The 18,416-nt window shown below is 38.8% G+C and overlaps 1 protein-coding gene across 5 annotated transcripts in view; it reads left to right on the top strand.

Annotated features, from left to right (window-relative positions):
• PTPRD (protein tyrosine phosphatase receptor type D) overlaps nt 1–18,416 on the top strand; it is a 495,679-nt gene that overhangs the window by 406,801 nt on the left and 70,462 nt on the right. For all 5 annotated transcript variants that reach the window (XM_074994889.1, XM_074994887.1, XM_074994886.1 and 2 more), the window contains one exon: nt 13,994–14,117. In XM_074994889.1, coding sequence (XP_074850990.1) covers nt 13,994–14,117 — 124 coding nt within the window. The remainder of the gene's footprint in view (nt 1–13,993; nt 14,118–18,416) is intronic.

Raw genomic sequence — 18,416 nt, 5'->3', positions numbered from 1 at the left:
CTTCTGTGCCAGGTGCAAGACTCTACACTTCTCCTTATTGAACCGCATCAGATTTCTTTTGGCCCAGTCCTCCAATTTATCCAGGTCCCTCTGGATTCTCTCTATATCCTCCAACGAATCTACCTCTCCCCCTAGTTTTGTGTCATCCACAAACTTGCTGAGGATGCAATCCAGTCCCTCATCCAGGTCATTAATAAAGATGTTGAATAACACAGGTCCCAGAACCGAGCCTTGCAGCACTCCCTTGAAACAGACCGCCATCCAGATATTGAGCCATTGACCACTACCCATTGGGCTCGACCATCAAGCCAGCTTTCTATCCATCTTATAGTCCAAGGATCCAATCCATGTTTCCTTAACTTATGGACAAGAATGTTGTGGGAGACCGTATCAAAAGCCTTGCTGAAGTCAAGGTATATCACATCCACTGACTTCCCCATGTCCACAGAGCTTGTTACCTCATCATAGAAGCTAATCAGATTAGTCAGGCAGGACTTGCCTCTGGTGAATCCATGTTGGCTACTTTTGATCACTTTTCCTTCTTCTAAGTGCTCCAAAATGGATTCCTTGAGGATTCCCTCCATTATTTTCCCAGGGATTAAGGTAAGGCTGACGGGTCTATAGTTCCCTGGATTGTCCTTCTTTCCTTTTTTAAAGATGGGCATTACGTCTGCCTTCTTCCAGTCATCCTGTATCTCCCCTGATCTCCAAGAGTCTTCAAGGATAATGGCCAAAGGTTCAGCAATGACCTCTGACAATTCCCTCAATACCCTGGGGTTCATTAAATCCAGGCCCATGGACTTGTGCACAACTAGTTTTTCTAGCTAGCTCAGAACTTGTTCCTTCCACACGGATGGCTGCCCTCCACCTTCCCATACTGCATCGTCTAGGACCGTCATGTAGAAGTTGACTTTGTCCATGAAGACTGAGGCAAAAAAAGCATTGAGTACTTCAGCTTTTCCTGCATCATCTGTCACTAGGTTACCTCCTTCATCCAGTAATGACCCTACACCTTCTCTGATAACCTGTTTATTGTTCACATGCCTGTAGAAATGGATGCCAGGGGAGGGCTCACTCAATGATTACCTGTTCTGTTCATTCCCTCTGGGGCATCTGGCATTGGCTGCTATCAGAAGACAGGATACTGGGCTAGATGGACCTTTAGTCTGATCCAGTATGGCCATTTCTGTGTTAGATGACCCCTTGAGGTCCCTTTCAGACATACAATTCTGTAACATTAAAACTGAATTAAAACTAAAGGCTGATGGCAGACTTAAAGAGAACCAGATTTTTGATTAGAGGATCTCTCCATACGGTAAAATATCTGGAAGAGGGACCTATATTCTAGATATTTCTGTTTCTTGTCTGGGTAAGGAAAAATATGTGGAATAAAAATACAAATCATAGCTAAGGTATGAAAACTTGTAGGCTTTAGCCAGTCTTGGTAATGTGTTTTCAGCTCATTATTCAATATTCAGTACCTTTAAGAATGGCTGACTTTAGTGTAAGGTTTCAAGCTTACAATATCTTTTTCAGCTTTGTTAATGATCATGTAACTCCTTCTGTACACTAGCCTGGTGCGAGGTTAGTCAGCATAAGGGAAGCCTTGCAATTTCTTACATAACTTCGGAGACTAGGTCTGAGGGTCATTGGTGTGCTCTGCGTTGTGTATTGATGTGTGTGTAGCTCAGACCAGACCCACTCAAACAAACCACCAAGAACAGGCTTTATTCTGTAGAAAAACATGAAACAGGATCACGGCTCAGCAGCCTTGCTCCTCTGTCTGCAGCCTGCACACTGCTTCCGTTCAGTCTCTGCTGAAACCCTGCAAGGGGCACACCCTGGCAGGAACTAGGGAGTTCTCCCAGCATGCTGCAGTTTGTAGTCCACAACTTGTAGTTCCCAGGGCTGGAGCTGAAATGCAATGGTCCTTGGGCTACAATCATTTCCAGTGTTCAGAACTCTACATTATTCCATATTCCCCTATCACTGCTGCCTTAGCCTATTTGTCTTCACCCTTGTAATTAGTAGAGTTATAGTGTCTGTTAGTGAAGAACTGAAACCAGTTACACTTGTCTCCAGTCCCTGTCCCCGTAGTCTCACCTGCAGCAGAAACTTCCTCCTTGTTTGCTCCTCCTTCCTCCTCTGACAGACAAGAGCTCCACTACTCTTATGTCCTCACCAACACTGCAAAAAAAAGCTCTTTCCCTTTTGTCTTCATGATGATGCATCCCTGTGAGCAACTGCAACTCCCAGGGTGATCCACTCTCTTCCCTGCTGATTCCTGGCCTGAGGGGGAGACAACTGCACTGGGAAATCAGCCCAGGAGAAGAAAGGGATTGGTTTCTCCCAGTAGTCCCAGCTGGTCACTGCCTCCCAGCATTCCTCCCATGGGCCTAGCAAAAAGCTTCCCAGTGGTTTTCCCAGACTTGGCACATGGTCAAGTCCATAGGCAGAAACACAGTCATAGTCTCACTTCTGTTGATGCTGTTCATAATTCTGGTAAAAGGATCTGGAAGTTGTTGCATGGAGTGAAAAAAATTAATTGCATTTCTCCCCTCTTCACATTGGTGATAGCCATGTAATGGGAGAGTTTTGGAAAACAGCTACAGCCACAGTACGTTCCCTCTCAAACCAGTGATGTACACAGTAATAAAATCTACAGAATCAATTACATCTGTGTTAGGAAACAGAAAATAAGTCCTTTCAGTTGCTTTTACCGGCGGGGAAATGGATATGATCATCTGGCTGAGATTGTTCACTGACAACATGGCATCTGGTGCCTTAGATATGGAAAGAATCTCAGTATGGAATACAATGTACCATTTTTGATGTCATGCAGACAGTCTTTGTATGCTCATGCTCTCTGCCCACTTCACAATTTTACCTGTCCCATTTCTCTGAGAGAAATATGGTATGGGCATGGGACACCTAAAGCCATATTTCCTTTCCTCCTGTTTTCCCAAGGGAGACATGTTTATAAATTTGGTAAGGGTTAATAATCTTCTAATTTAATTTTCTAATGTTCTGTTGGTTGGGCTTAGTGGGGGCAGGAAAGGGGAGATTGTGCATTTTGTCTTCTTCACTAGAAAGTCAATTTCTACCTTACACAATTGTAATTTTCTACTATATTTTACCAGTTCAATTTTTATCATATTGCAGTTTCCTTCTAGCAAAGTGTTATATTTCCACCTTACACTTTCACATCATTTATGTCACAGTCTCTTTTTGTTTTCCCCACTTTAAAGACAAGATTCATACCCAAATTGATTACTACAAACCTTGTGGGGCTTTCACAGTTTCAGTAGGGGTATTATGCAAAGCAAGGCCTCATATGGATTTGACAGCTGCTAAGCAGAAAGTTATATTCATTTAGAAACGAAATGGTCTTGGATCATAATTTCTCTTTTACTTAATTTTTAGAATTTAATAATACAGAAGTGTCATAAAATGAGCCTGAATTGACACATTAATATGTTACCTTACATGCAGCACACTGAACATAAGGTTTTTTGCTATCACATAGCCCACTAAATATAACAGTAAACAGGTTTTTACCTGCTGCTTGAATAGTTTTAATCAGAGGCCTTATAGTCTGTCATTTGACCAGATGTCTGGTTATACCCTTAGTGCATTTAGAAAGTGGATCCAGGTAGAAAATATTGTGCAAATTCAGTTCTTTGTTTCAGGGTGATAACCTATCATATAAAGTATACTAATAACTATAGGTGCCATACCTCAGCCTTTCTGTGTGTGTCGTTGGAGAGACTGTATTATCATTTTAATGTTTCTTCTCATTAGGCTTTGTGGTGCGGATTACAATCAGCCCTTTGTTTTACTACTGAGTATTGGACAAGATGAAGTCATATTGTGGCTTGGTGCCAGACCACCATAATGTCAGGAGGTTTATCATAATTTATCAGTATCAGTGGAACAGATTTGTGCTGAAAGGATCATTTATTTAAGTAAATTTAACTTTTTTAAGTGACAGAAAACTAGCCACTGTACTCCTAAAATACAATATTTTGCAAAAACATATAAATCTGATACTAATACAAGAATACTAAGAAAAATCAGCAGTTGAATAAGTCCCTAGCAATCAAATATTTACATTTAATTGCCTTAAAAAGAGATGAAACAGACCAATACACAAAAATGCCTATTTGTTTTATCTTTGCAGTATTTCTCTTTGTTATTATAATGAAAATAGCATATATTGTTGTTTTCGAATGTTATATTGCAGGATGTGCTCTAGTTATCGAGAAATGGGGTACTTAATGAACAGCTGTTTGCATTCTTTATTAAAAGCACATACGCTATGGCATTCACAGAGGTTGCTTGGTAGTTGTTTCTATTTACTGCAGTATCTGAGCCACTAGGTGAAGTAAGATTAAGATAGTTTGGGGGGAAAAGAACAGGAATTTGAACTGGCAGTTATTGGTCCTGTTTTCTTTTGTGTTGCCAGTGTCCCTTGTGTTAAAAGCACTTGACTCTCCATAATTGATTACAAATGTAAATGGTAAAAGAAAGCTGCTCTCACATTCAGATTTTCAACTGGCACCTATTACCAGTCTGTCAAGGAACGCCACTTTTATCTGGCCATTTGGACAGCTTAAGTAGCCAAATTACTTCTGAAAATATTATTTGTATTTTATATTGGTGTTCAACTATGATTAGTAACATTGCTACTGAATGAATAGGGTGGATGGGAGGAGGTGAGAAATAGCTCCTTTCCTCTTACAGCAAGAAAAATAATTCACGGAAGGATTATGCTGTCAACTGTGGAAAAATCTGGGGATTTTGTAAAAAATATTTATGGATTTATTTGTAGGGTTTTTTAAGAATCCAGTGAGAAAGTCAGAAGTTACAGACATTTTATTCTTATTCAGATGAAGCTTTGTTTTGTGAGCCATAGCGTATCAGGAAAAACTTATTTAATCATTAGATCTTCTTTCTTTCTTTTAAAGCAGGCTTTGCATATTTTTAAAAGTCATAGTGAAATTTAAAAGAGGAGAAAGTGTCTCAAGTGCAATGAAAAATCTTCCAGTTTAGGAATAATTATGCTTCTGCCACACACCTATATAGTGTAGGTAATCAATGTTTTTTTCTTTATTCATCACTAAAAATTTTTGCACGAAACTAGAATATTTCCCAACCATTCATCTGCTCCTGCTATTTATTTTCTACCCAAAGTGGTGCATAATGCTCTCATTTCATCATATAATCATTTCCAGCTATCAATTATGATACAATAAAGAGAGGATTATAATTTTATGTCAGGAATAAACAGATGAACTCTTAAGGCTGAGGGAAGAGAAATGCAGAAAAATACTAATAGAAACAGTAACAACAGTAAGACTGGTTTTTTTTCTTAAAAAATGGTATTTTTCTATGAGGCATAAGCTTCCCTTTAAAGACTGATATATTTTCTCATAACTTAAGAATCAGGAGACTGTCCTGATTTTTTTCTCCTGTTTTATATCTTTGTACTATATTTGATACATACTAGTGATTTTCAATTTTTCCAAACTACTGTGTCCCTTACAGGAGTCTCATTTGTCTAGGGTACCCCAAATTTCACTGCACTGAAAAACTACTTGCTTACAAAATCCCATATAAAAATACAGAAAAATTTGGCACCTTCTCATTTTACCATATATTTATAAAATAAAGCAATTGGAATATAAATATTGTACTTACATTTCAGTGTCTCGTATGTAGAGAAGTACAAAAGAAGTCATTGTGTGAAGCTAGAGCTCTTCATGTGGCCTGTTGTAAAACTAGGTTAGTATCTAGATAAACTGATGTGCCCCATGAAAAACCTCTTCATCCACCCAGGCTCTCTCTACACTTGCATTCCTCTTTCAAAATAGGTAGGCAAATGAGGGAAAATGAAAATGCAAATGGAGTGAAGATTTGCATATTCTTATTTTGAAATAGCTTCTTTTGAAAGAAGAAAACCATTGTAGATGCTGCTCTTTTGAAAGTAAACCCCATCTTCGAAAGAATTCTTCTGCCAACAGAAAAAGGGAAGAAGGATTCTTTCGAAGATGGGGTTTACTTTCGAAAGCAGTGTCTATGCTGGTTTTCTTCTTTCAGAAGAAGCGCTTTCAAAACAAGAATATGCAAATGAGGTGTCAGATATGCAAATCTGCACTTCATTTGCATTTTGAATTCCCCTTATTTGCATACCTCTTTTGAAAGAGGAATGCAAGTGTAGACACAGCCCCAGGGTATATGTGTTTCTGGTTGAAAAGCAGTTGTGTATATCTTGTTGTTATGCTCTACACTGATTAATGTTTACATGTTAAACTTTGCTTTTAAGAATACTAACTTGGAATTTTATAGTGAATAACTTCATGGGAGGAATCTCAAATAAGTGGGACTTGTTCTGACTTGGGTCTCTACTAGAACCATTACACTGGTGAAGCTACACTGATACAACTGTGCCGCTGTAGCACACCAGGTGCCAGTACTGGCATTAACTTACGCTGCTATTCTGAGTTAAAAAACTGATCGTTGCTGTTTCTTCAGTGAGGTGCTAACTCAAATTAACTAATACAGGTGAAAAACTCACCTGGTTTTTGGCAGTATATGCAGGGGGCATAAAGAAGGACAGTGAATCGGCAAAACTTTGCTTCAGCAATGTTTTGAGCTATGGCTTGAAAAAAGAAAAATTTTCCACTCTAAAAATTCTCTGAGCTGATTGTAATTGAAACAGCCACCATTTATTGTATATTTTTCTTGACGATGTTTGGCTAAGAACTTTGGTGTAATGCTTATAGACATTCAATAGGAATGCACTAATGTGAGCGTTCAGTGTCCAGATGTGCATTTTGGTCTCGGCCCTGAATTCCTCAGATAATCCAAACTCCCATTGTTTGTGCAAAAGGCTGAGGGTTCATGTCCCAAGTCTCTCAATAATAGTAGCCTTTATTATGTAATGTGCAAGCCCATACCATGTTAGGAAAATCTAATTCCATTGGCAAGTTGCCATGATAAGGTATTAATGTTCGTGCATTTAGCATTCATGTTTTGCTAATGCACTATGTAAATCTCATTCTATTAGCAAGTTTCCTTCATAACATATTAGCATCTTATTATAGATTCAGCTGGTATCATATGAATTTTTCATTTCAATCACTGACATTGTAAAAGAGGGTCAAATTGTTCATTTTTATGGGCAGTGGGATAATTTCTCTGATTTTGAAGTCTACTCGTCTTGACAGCTCCTGAGAATTCTGTTTTTCACTTTTCTTTCTGTAGTTTGTGTTTTAATCATTACTTTCTTGCTAACTCTTTGTGCCTTTGATGATTTAATGGCATCCCAGTGTACAGCACCCAGGCTGTGTGGTGAGAAATTCTGCAGCAATCTTTTTTCCCTCTCGGTAGCTGTGAAGCCCCCAGCCCTATAGGCCCTGAAGAGTCACAAGAGTCCTAATCTCATCCCTCTTCTGATCTGGTGGGGTGAAGAGCATGAGTGAAGCATAGTTCCAGGGCATCTTGCAGTGTGTGAACTTCCTCCAGGAGGTCTGGTGTCCTGTCACTTACCCCGCAGAACTGCACCACGTTATGTTGTAAGAAGAGCTCTCACTGCTTGTGGGGGCAGAATATGCCCCCTTATAAATAGTTTATTGGATTATTTCACAAGCAGCATAATTTTTTGTTTGCCCAGTTTCAAATAATTCCAATGGCCATTTCCATTATACCAGCCTCCCATGACAAACTTGTTTAGTGGCTGGTGCATCATTGTTGCCAACACTGCCCCAGTCTTCTCGCAATAGCAGAACAAACCCATTTCCAGCAGACAGCTATTTATAACACAATAGTTAAAAGATTGGTCAAAGCATGGGATGGTAATAACAGTATCATTATTTCATATGCACAAAGGCTCAGTACTACACAGCTTTGCTGTGAAGATATCCAGTTCTTTGTTAATGACAGCTTTATTGAAGACAAGCTTTCCAAATGAATCTTCGAGAAATCCTATTAAAGTGCCATCCATTAAACCATTAGAGCACTCATTAAAACTGTTAGTGTCAACTTGTTATTCGTGAGTTATTGATCTTTCACACTTCTGATTTGTCAGCCAATAACACTCCACCCTTTGTTCCAGCATGGCTGTTCAGTCCCAAGAAATGTAGATTAGTTTTTGCTCTCCCAAACAGCTGTTTCTGGGGGAGGGTGAAGCAGTTGAGGGGTGGGGATGGGGATGCAAAAAGTAAATATTACAGTTAAGGTCTATTTACCTGGATTTGACAGAAAATGTGTTAACTATATCCATATGCAGAGCTAAATATTAATCAATGGATTAAGCCATCTGGCCTTACATCATAAAGAAGTGCACAGGGAGTATAATATGCTGCAGTGATGAACACATCCTGCCATACGACTGGTGAATGGCCGACAAAGACATCTGTTGTTTGATTTTTTTTCCGTATTGTTAAGCAGTTTTAGATCACTTAAGCATTGGAGAGTGTTGGGGTGGGGGAAAGAGGAACTGAACAGTTGTAGATAAGCTTTGTACATTCAGTGGTATTTATTTATTTATAAATTCCCAAATAGCTATAATAAAATGCTAAACTTTTTCACAAAGGGCAAGTAAAGAATCTGTGTATATTCATAGCCATGTCCTCTGAATGCAAGTGAGTCTCCAAAAGTGTGTCCAAAGTCAAACTTGTTACGTGTTAACATTTTAAAAATAGTTGCCATCAGTGTTCCCGCTAATGTTTTTCCACACCTGTGCATATTTCTTTCCATCCAGGAGAAAAAAAACCTAGCTGTGAACACTCTGCTAATCAGCTGGGCACCATTGGAATCTCTCTTGCTTGCAGATAATATAGCCATTTTGAATGAGAGACAGAGAGAGAGAGGAAAACCAAACTTTTGAGGGAGGGGAGGGAAGTAGGTGACAGAGAAGGAATCCTGTAATTTAGTCACAAAACTAGTAATATTTGTCAGTTTACTCTGCTGTTTGCTGGTTTCTAGCTTACTTGTCAAGTATGAACAGAAAAATATAAGTTACATCTTAGATTTTGAAGTAATTTCCAGTGTATTTTTACACCATAGGAACAGCCAAGGAAGATCAGACAAGGAGTCTCTTTCAATTAGCTGTGTAGAGCCAATCCAGGACATCATTTCCTCATTCTGAGCCAGTGAAGTGCTGAATACCAAGCTTTTTTTTGCATGCAAGAGACATGAAAGACTAAACATATTGAGTTACAGAATTCTAACTGAGCATTCACAAGTAAAGTGGGCATGCCGAACTCCTCATTTGACCAGTTAATTAATTTTATGTATTTAAATTCTGAATCCACATCCTGAGACATGTTTGTAAACTTTTTATTTTTGTCTTGAGCTGACAGTGGTTGTCTTGATGATAGAACTATGAGTTGAAAATCACACTGTTGAGTTTTATGAGAGTTTTTTCCATCTTAATAATAAGAAATTTTATTTTTTGAAACATGGAAAACCAGGAGACATAAGTTGGAGATTCAGTGCATCAAGCTCCTTCATTTCTTTAAGAACAGAAGAATAAATATTGTTTCGCTGAGAACAGTGACGATGCAAATTGATAGCCCTTTTCTGAGTCAAAATGTGTAGATTAATTCCTGATCAGCTGATATGGGAACCAACAGAATCAAAATCTCACTGATTGTCTTCTCCTAGGGTATAAAATATGCTATTGAGGGATAGCTGATATAAACCGGGATCTTGGGAAGCAGATTTTTGACATGAGTTATGGACACACAGAAGAATTTCTCTCTGCAGCTGTTGACATAAAAAAGAATGGTGTGCACTGTGGATGACCAAGCCATGACAGTGGAATGCTTTATTAATTACTGAGGAATGTGGAGTCCCTAAAAATAAACAAAGCTAGTGCTGTGTCAGCCTATTGCTTGCCGATCATAAATAACATAGTGAGTTTATAAAATATATGATAGAAAATAAATCTGTTTGTGCTCTGGAGGAAAATAAAACCTTGTTCATTTTCCCCCACAAGTCACTAATCTTAAAAGAGAAGAGGAGGGTCATGAGTTTTGCCTCTTTCACCTCTTGCTCCTCACAAAAAATTTAATTTGTTAAGGTCTTCTTCATAATTTGTCACACAAAGGCTGTGTCTACACGTGCCCCAAACTTCGAAATGGCCATGCAAATGGCCATTTCGAAGTTTACTAATGAAGCGCTGAAATGCATATTCAGCGCTTCATTAGCATGCGGGCGGCAGCGGCACTTCAAAATTGACGAGTCTTGCCGCCGCGCGGCGAGTCCAGACGGGGCTCCTTTTCGAAAGGGCCCCGCCTACTTCCAAGTCCCCTTATTCCCATGAGCTCATGGGAATAAGGGGACTTCGAAGAAGGTGGCGTCCTTTCGAAAAGGAGCCCCGTCTGGACGCGCCGTGCGGCTGCAAGGCTCGTCAATTTCGAAGCGCCGCTGCCGCCCGCATGCTAATGAAGCGCTGAATATGCATTTCAGCGCTTCATTAGTAAACTTCGAAATGGCCATTTGCATGGCCATTTCGAAGTTTGGGGCACGTGTAGACACAGCCAAAGTGGCTCATTAGGAGCAACAAGATACTGACAGGAGGTCAATTCGGAATAGAGAAAAATAGCTCATAGCCAGTCTACCTTGCTGTCTGAAATCAAAGGGTTGAGGGAAAATCCAACATGTTCTCTTGCGTTTTGTCCTGGATGTTCCAGTAGGTTCTGGATTATTTCATTATGAGGTGTATATTACACTTTCTCCAGCCATTGGGTAGTGTATTTTTTTTATTCTGAGGTGAAACACAGATACTTTACTCAAGTACCTAACTATTTCTCCAAACGACAGAAAGCAATTTTGTAATATTCTAGACAAATCTGCTTTAAAGACACACTAGCATTCAGCTGGATGCTATTTTGTTATCTATCTATTGTTTTATTGTGCATCCAAGCTTCTCACAGTGGCCTTACTATTGCCTACCAGAAGCTTTGCTTCTAGCTTTTTAAAGTGTTGGCTATGACAATAGTTTTGGCCTGACAATTACCAGATTTACTTTGAAGTCAAAGAATATTCTGTTTTCAAAGTTAGAAGAAAATTGGTCAAATTTTAATTACAGGTCATTCAAAAAAATAAAGCCTTCCTCTGAAATTGAACTGCTAATGTCTAGATGTGAGAATTTTGGTCTACTATTATAATACTATTCCAGGCAAACTGAAAGTGGCCAGTGGAAATAAATGAAAGCTGACCTCTATTCATAACTTACTACATTCTTACGTGTGATTTAGTACGTAGTACAGTCTTGGAGTCTTAAAATGTGACCTGCAGGAAGGGAGTGTTGAAATGTTTCAGAAACTTGTTAATATTTATAGAATTCAGTTTGTACTGTCAAGTCCCTATGGCCTGATTATCCTTTGCCCTGCATCTGGTGTAGTCAGGACTATGATGGGAGGTAGGGGCAAACAGGCCCCCAGACTCAGCATTTCAAAGGAGTTCAGAGTTCTAGCTGCTGCTGCTGTTGCTACTTTGACTGTGGTGGTGGCGGCCAGAGCTCTGGGCCCACGTGAACTACCACAGCAGTACTCCTGCACCACTTGGGTGTGGCTGTGAGAAGTGGTGCAGGGAGGGTCAGCACCATAGTCTGGGTGGCACTGAGGTCTCAATGCCCTAGGCCCTGCCCCTTCCACCATTGGCCCCACTCATTCTGGCCACAGAGCTGGGCCCCCCTCGTCTCAAGGCCCACAGCATCTGTCATCTCCGCTGTGTGTAGTCATCCAAAACAAGGCAAAAAGAAAGCAAAGAGCTGCGAAATCAAATAGTGGAATATTACTCTCACTTTCCATTGGTGTAAGTCACTATGGCCATGTCTACACAAGCTGAAATCTTCAAAATGGCCATGCAAATAGCCATTTGAAGATGATTAATGAGGCTCTGGAATGCATATTCAGCACCTCATTAGCATGCTGCCTGCCGCAGCTCTTCAAAATTGCCGCTTTTTGCTGCTGCGCAGCTCGTCCAGACGGGGGTCCTTTTCGAAAGGACCCCAGGACCTTCAAAATCTCCTTATTCCTATCAGCAGATGTCAAAGTTCCTGGGATTCTTTTGAAAAGGACCCCCATTTGGATGAGTTTGTTTCCTGACATTTCTGGGGGGAGGTTTCTGACAAACTAATTTATCCTATATACAAGTACAAAATCAAAAGCCATTCAGATTGGACAAGGCACTGCTTCTCTTTAATTCATACTTGATCTATAAAAAATTGGTATAAATTTAGCATTGAGTCATCCTCATCTTTTAACCTCAGCTTTCATTGTGTTGCATTGTAACCTAACATGACAGGATGCAATCTGATGCAACAGGCTACAGCTTGTGAAGAGGAATCAAGAGAATTCTTTTTTCTTTCCAGTGTCATTGTAGATGGAGTGTCATGTTGTAAATGAAATAGCCTGATGAAAAAAGCATTAGATGAGAAAGGTTGCTGTATCATTGAACTGGTGGATTCAGTCTAATTCCTCTAATTTAATTTGGGCAATTTGACACATCTTTAGGTGAACCACAGCCTAAGACAAACAATTTAGTAAGGGTTAGAGCAGAAGAAGGTGCTGAACATCTGCAGGATCAGTGGCTTCTTAGAATATCTGACATCCTGAAAAGTTAAACTTATGCAGCTAGAAATTGTCAAGAGTTTGGTCACTTCTCAATTATGTTTTTAATTTTTGGATCATAATAATTACTTTGCTCAGAGTTAGCTGGTTTTAAGTATTAAATTCTAATGCAGTGTTAAATCTTAACATGCAGCTATTGTAGGTTACCCCAAACATGTCTTCAATATGCTGCAGTAATTCTTGGCTCTTTTGTTGTAACCAAATCAAATTTTCTTTCTATGTATTATCAAGGAAAATAAATGGTAGTAACCTTAAATGTTTCATTGAGCTCTAGATTTTTGTTCAACTATAATTACAGCATTATCCTTCCCAGAACTGTAGAACAAGTAGTTAGGGCCAAATTTTCAAAGCTATTTAGGTGCCTAAATGTGCAGGTATTGCCTAGTTGTCATCTATCTTTTGATGCCTATATACCTTCAAAACTCTTGCTCTTAATTACTATTAGAGAAGTTAGTGTCAGTAATCAGGCTAGGTTTCACAGCAAAGTGAATTCAAAGATCTGCCCTAGGTTGATGGCAAGTCTGTCTTGTTCAGTAGCGCTTTGGGGCAGCTAATAAACTTGTACAACATTTTCTATGCTGCTCCGTATTTTACTTCACCCTTTTCACAATAAAATATATAGATGGCATGAATACGTCTCATATTATCTACAGTATGAGCTTCCATATTTAACTTAGTAGACATGTATCTTGAATGTAGGTATATGAATGATACCTATTTAACCAGTGGAGAGTATGGTACTTTTTAATATCATTGACTTACTCCAGTGTTCTCGACTTATCTTTCCACAGTGTTCTACTTAAAATAATTTGACAGTGGGATTCAGATTGACATTTTTCTTATCTTTGGTCAGGTTGTATAACTATCTGTAAGCTTATAAGATATTTTGAATCTAAGAATTTGTTTCTACTACTATATTCTCCTGTGGCCCCCAGTACGTATATTATGAAGGACCTGACCCAAAGGGATCCCCCATCTCATCTGGTACCTTTGGCTAAAAATCTCAGACAGCATGATTACCTATCCCCAGATGAATATTAGATTTCCATTTTATTGTGTCCATATTATTTCATACACTCTGTCTCAAATTCCATGTAGAAAAAAAGCTTCTCCTGTTTTTCTCTTTCATCTGTGAACAAATGAGATGCTAAATAAGGAAGATGCCTAAACTGAAGTATCCATAGGCATTACTATAATGGTGTGCAGTTCCTTTTAGGCACTGAATAAATACTTTTGGTCATGCAGTGCTATACAAATGATCTAGTAAAAACCGGGAGTGCAGTGCTTGCTATCAGTGCTATTATGTTATCTTGTGCTTTTAAGCTAATACTTTTTCATTTTTTTTAAAGTCAATTGACCCTGGCCAGCAGTTCACATGGGAGCACTCTAACCTGGAAGTAAACAAACCAAAGAATAGATATGCGAATGTAATTGCATATGACCATTCTCGTGTTCTACTTTCAGCAATAGAAGGTAAGGAGATGTTTAACAAATTAAAGTAATTGAATATAAAATGCCAATGCAATAATTTTACCTCCTCTTGTCAATTAATAGCTGTAAATTAATATAACAATAATCTTTTTCAGTGTTCATTTGAAGTAATTAAATAATATGAAGCATTACAAGCTGGACAAGGTCATACATAGTAAGAGGGAGACTTCTTGCTCAACCCATCTGCTCCTTGTGTGTATGCCAAGTCTTGTCTATTTATTTTTGACAGAGCTTGTCACTATATTTTAACTCCTACCAGCACAATCATTAGGGAGTGTGAGATGGTTTCTTTCCTGACTCTCACATTATCAGCGAATGGATAACTTGTTTCCATTTGCCAAACCTTTAGTGCAGCTGATAACACATGCGCCAGAAATAACATGGCTTGGTTTTCTCCCCTCAGAGTGAGTGTGCAGAACTGGCAGATAGAAAACCCAAATGTTTACCTGTAGACTGAGGAAAATGTTCTTGTAAGCTGTTGAATGACAAAAACAAAATGTCATGTATTTTTGTTACTGGAAACAGCATAGTGGATGGGCATGGTAGTATAAAGGATGAAGTTTTAGTTGTAGCTGTCTTTGACAGAGAGCTTTGCCAAAATCTGATAATGCAGAACTCTGACCTGCGCTGAACTAGGCAATCCAAGATGATCAGCTCTTCAGGGTTTGTGTAGTTTGCAAGTGCTAAAACCACAGGAGTCACTGATTATCCATCAGAGGAATTTGTTCCCCCACTCACCACCTCTCAAGACCTACCCAAGCAGCTTCTTGGAATGGAGGCAGATTTTCAGTTTATTCTACACAGCTGGCCGCTATGTGTTAGTGATGGCAGGAATAAAATTGATTACGTATTTATGTAAGATTGTTTAAATGAAAATAAAAATTGCCTGTAGTAATCTTTGATCAATTCTGTATATTGAATTGGCTTTAAAATTAAAAAGGACTTTCACTCCTTGTATCCTGTATGCAAAGACATAGTTGCTTTGTTCTTAATATGCTATATGTTAACTTGTGCAGAGTTTTTATCTACGTTGTGAGCACCTTATCTTTGGTACTCCAAATCTGCAGACTTGGGATATAGCAGTGACAGTATTTATTGGTGTAATCAACTCCGTAATATTCTCTGTGCAGTCAAGTAAATGCTCAGTGAAGGAAAACACAATTCCACTGGTTCAGCTTTACCTCTTTGCCTAATTTATTGCAGCTGCATATTGTACACTTTGATAACAAAGACAAAGTTTATCAAGTATGTTAGAAAATGTAAATGATTGCCTTGAAAAATTTGCATATAATAATCACCTTACATTTGTTCCACCTATGGAGCTCATTTAACTGGTAGTGACTAAATTTTTCAGTGGTGTCAGTTGCATTTCCTCACATTACTTTCTAGAAATATCTAGCTGAACACCAAAGAGTTTACTCAAATAGAAATTGTCTCTGATATTGGCTAGACTCTCATGCTGTTGTTTTGTTGTAATTTCTTACAAAAAACAATGACAACTCCATAAAGAGAGGTCAGGTAAAGAGTTACAGAGAAACTTGTGCACGGATGCTCTCCTGAATTGTTTATAATTACCTTAGAGCAAATGATAAAGTAAAAACTAATCAGTTCTAAAGCAAAAAAGATGATTTTTCTGTGCGTTGGGAAGGGAGCAGAGAGACAAATGAGAACCTTTCATTTCAAATAAATCTATTTGTTGACTCATAATGAATTTGCTACTTTTAACATTTCTTTTCACTAAAAGCCACATTAGGAGGTAAACCCAAATTGATAATGTTCATTTCAATTTCCATCTGAAGAAAATAACATTTGGCAGAATTTTGCCCTGCTGTACAAGTTGAATCTCATCTCTGACGTGCTGGTTTTGGATGTGTCTGGGAGGGAGCTATGCAAGGAGAGCAGATGGTGAAGCTCTGTGGTACTGAAAGAGCAGAATAATTTCAGAACTAAGATCTGAGGTATGGATTTGTACATATTGGGGAGCAGATATTTGCCCAATATTTGTTAAACACAGATAAAATTAATACAAGTAGAAAATTAATTTTAAACTTCAAAAGAGGGTATAAAAATAGTGGGGAAATAAAATAATTTTAAAATGAACATACAAAAAGGCTTTCAGGTTTTGTTCAGAGGCATCTATGACTAAAAATGTGTGATCTGTGTTTGAAATTGCATAATAGTAGCAACTGAAAAAAATCTAGTGTGAGTAATAGCTGTCATATTTCAGCTGCTTGATTACTTGTCTGTTGGTCAGTTTGGCACCTTTAAAATGAGATTGTGCATTGGATTAAATGTGTGTATATAAGACCTGGGAAAGAAAAAAGCCAAGATACTGCTAATATCATTTTATATTGAGTCATCTGTTACTGCTAAGTCTGCATTCTCTATTTAGGCCATGATCTGTAACTTTAGAAGGTATTCTGACAAATATATATTGTTAAATACTTACTGAACAATGAATGACTACTGCAGTCTGGTTATCTGCGTTTTGGCACGCAGCAGTTTTATTATGTTCTGCTCATAAAACAGAATCAAATGTTTAGGGTGATTTGTTGTTCTTTCCCAGCTGTCAACAGTGTGCCTGAGACACAGAAGAACCACTGCATAATGGGGAATAGAGGGAGCAGAGGGGGCAGGCTGAATGCCTATCTCTAGATCAGAATGGTTTTCTTTGCAGCAAAGCTGATTTGAGGGTATAACCAGCCTGGGCTGCTGAGCCACTTAACCACCGAAAACTGCTCAGTGAACATGCAAGGCTGCAGATGCTACTGATTTGGAAGCCTGTGCTACACAGTGGTTCTCAATCAGGAGTTCAAAGCACCACGGGGTACTGAGAACTGTTTTCAGGGATCTGCCAAGCAGGGTCAGCATTAGATTTGCTGGGGTCCAGGGCAGAAAGCTGAACCTTTACCATATGGAGCTGAAACCAAGGGCCTGAGCCCTGCCCCCTAGGGCTGAAACCGAAGCCTAAGCAGCTTAGCTTCCTGGCATGGAGCCTCAGACAGTTGCCCTATTATGTATCCCCAAGTGCTTGTTCTGGCTTTTATGTGAAGAAACAGATCTATTGTGGCACAGATGGGCCATTGAGTTTTTGTAGTGTGCTGCCCAGACCCGACCTTCAGAAAGGAAAAGGTTGAAAACCCCTGTGCTAGCTCAGATGCTCCAAGGGGTGATGAATCAATCCATTCCCCACTAGATGCATATTCCTGCCTGTTCCTCTGCAGAGCCCTTGCAAAATGTCCATGGCCTTGGTTTTCACATGGAGATAAAGAATTTGGTCTTTAGTTTTAAAATACCAATTCTGATAATAGAATTGTTTTCTTACAAAAGTATTTTGCTTTAAAAAATTAAACTGGAGTTGTTTTTCTCTGGAGCATTATTTTAGTTCATAGGTAATAGGAAGACAATAAATTTACAATCTGTTATATAGACATTAAAGTTAATGTTTACTTGGGTTTATGAATTCCTCTGATACACATGACAGTGCTGTAGTGTATGTCGTTACTTATCCTAGAAACAATGGAAAACTGCTTTATGGATAAAATTCAATTTCAGAGAGCCACAAAATTATCAGTGGGATGTCCTCACATTGTCACTTCAATATTTGGTTGCAATGTTGGATCAATATGACACTGTCATCAGAATACACTCTCATCAATGTCACACTCCTGGTATTGTGCTGTTATTAGCTGTGACTCTCTCTGAGACACTGTTTAATATTTTTATCCCTTTTTTGGTTTACTCTTCCAATTCCTTCCTTGTGTAGAGTCTTTCTCATGACCAATTCAGGAAATTTGAAAGCGATGACTTCTTTTGTTTTTTTCCTTGACCTCTTTCCCCTAGTTTTGTCAACCTTCTTTCCTTGCTTGTTGTTCCTGGATTTCTTAACTAGAGATAATTTTTCTGTCTCTCTGCCTCTTTGCCATTCATGTTTGGTCTTTTCTGCCCTAATCTACCTGACATTACTAACTCCTAGATCCCACCTTTAACTCATTCTTTCCATCTTTTTTCTGATCTCTGTCCTTTTCACTATCTTCTCTCCATTCCATATTTCTTTCCCTTATCCTGTCTGCTCAGTCACCCTCTCCCATTCCATTCTCATATTCTAGTTTCCTCTCCAAGGTTTTTTTCTTTATTACCTTCTGCCCTTGCAATATCTATATCTCTACTCCTCTCTCTTCATTTCTCCCCTTACTCTTCTAGTCCCATCAACCCATCTTAGTCCCAATCCATACAACAGTCCATCTTCTCTTCCACCTAAGTGTCTCCTCTTCCCTTTGT

Source organism: Carettochelys insculpta, chromosome 5 (genome assembly GCF_033958435.1).
Source record: "Carettochelys insculpta isolate YL-2023 chromosome 5, ASM3395843v1, whole genome shotgun sequence".
In the NCBI taxonomy this organism is placed as follows: Eukaryota; Metazoa; Chordata; order Testudines; family Carettochelyidae; genus Carettochelys; species Carettochelys insculpta.
Note: the sequence above shows the minus strand (reverse complement) of the source record. Positions and strands in the feature narration are given on the sequence as shown.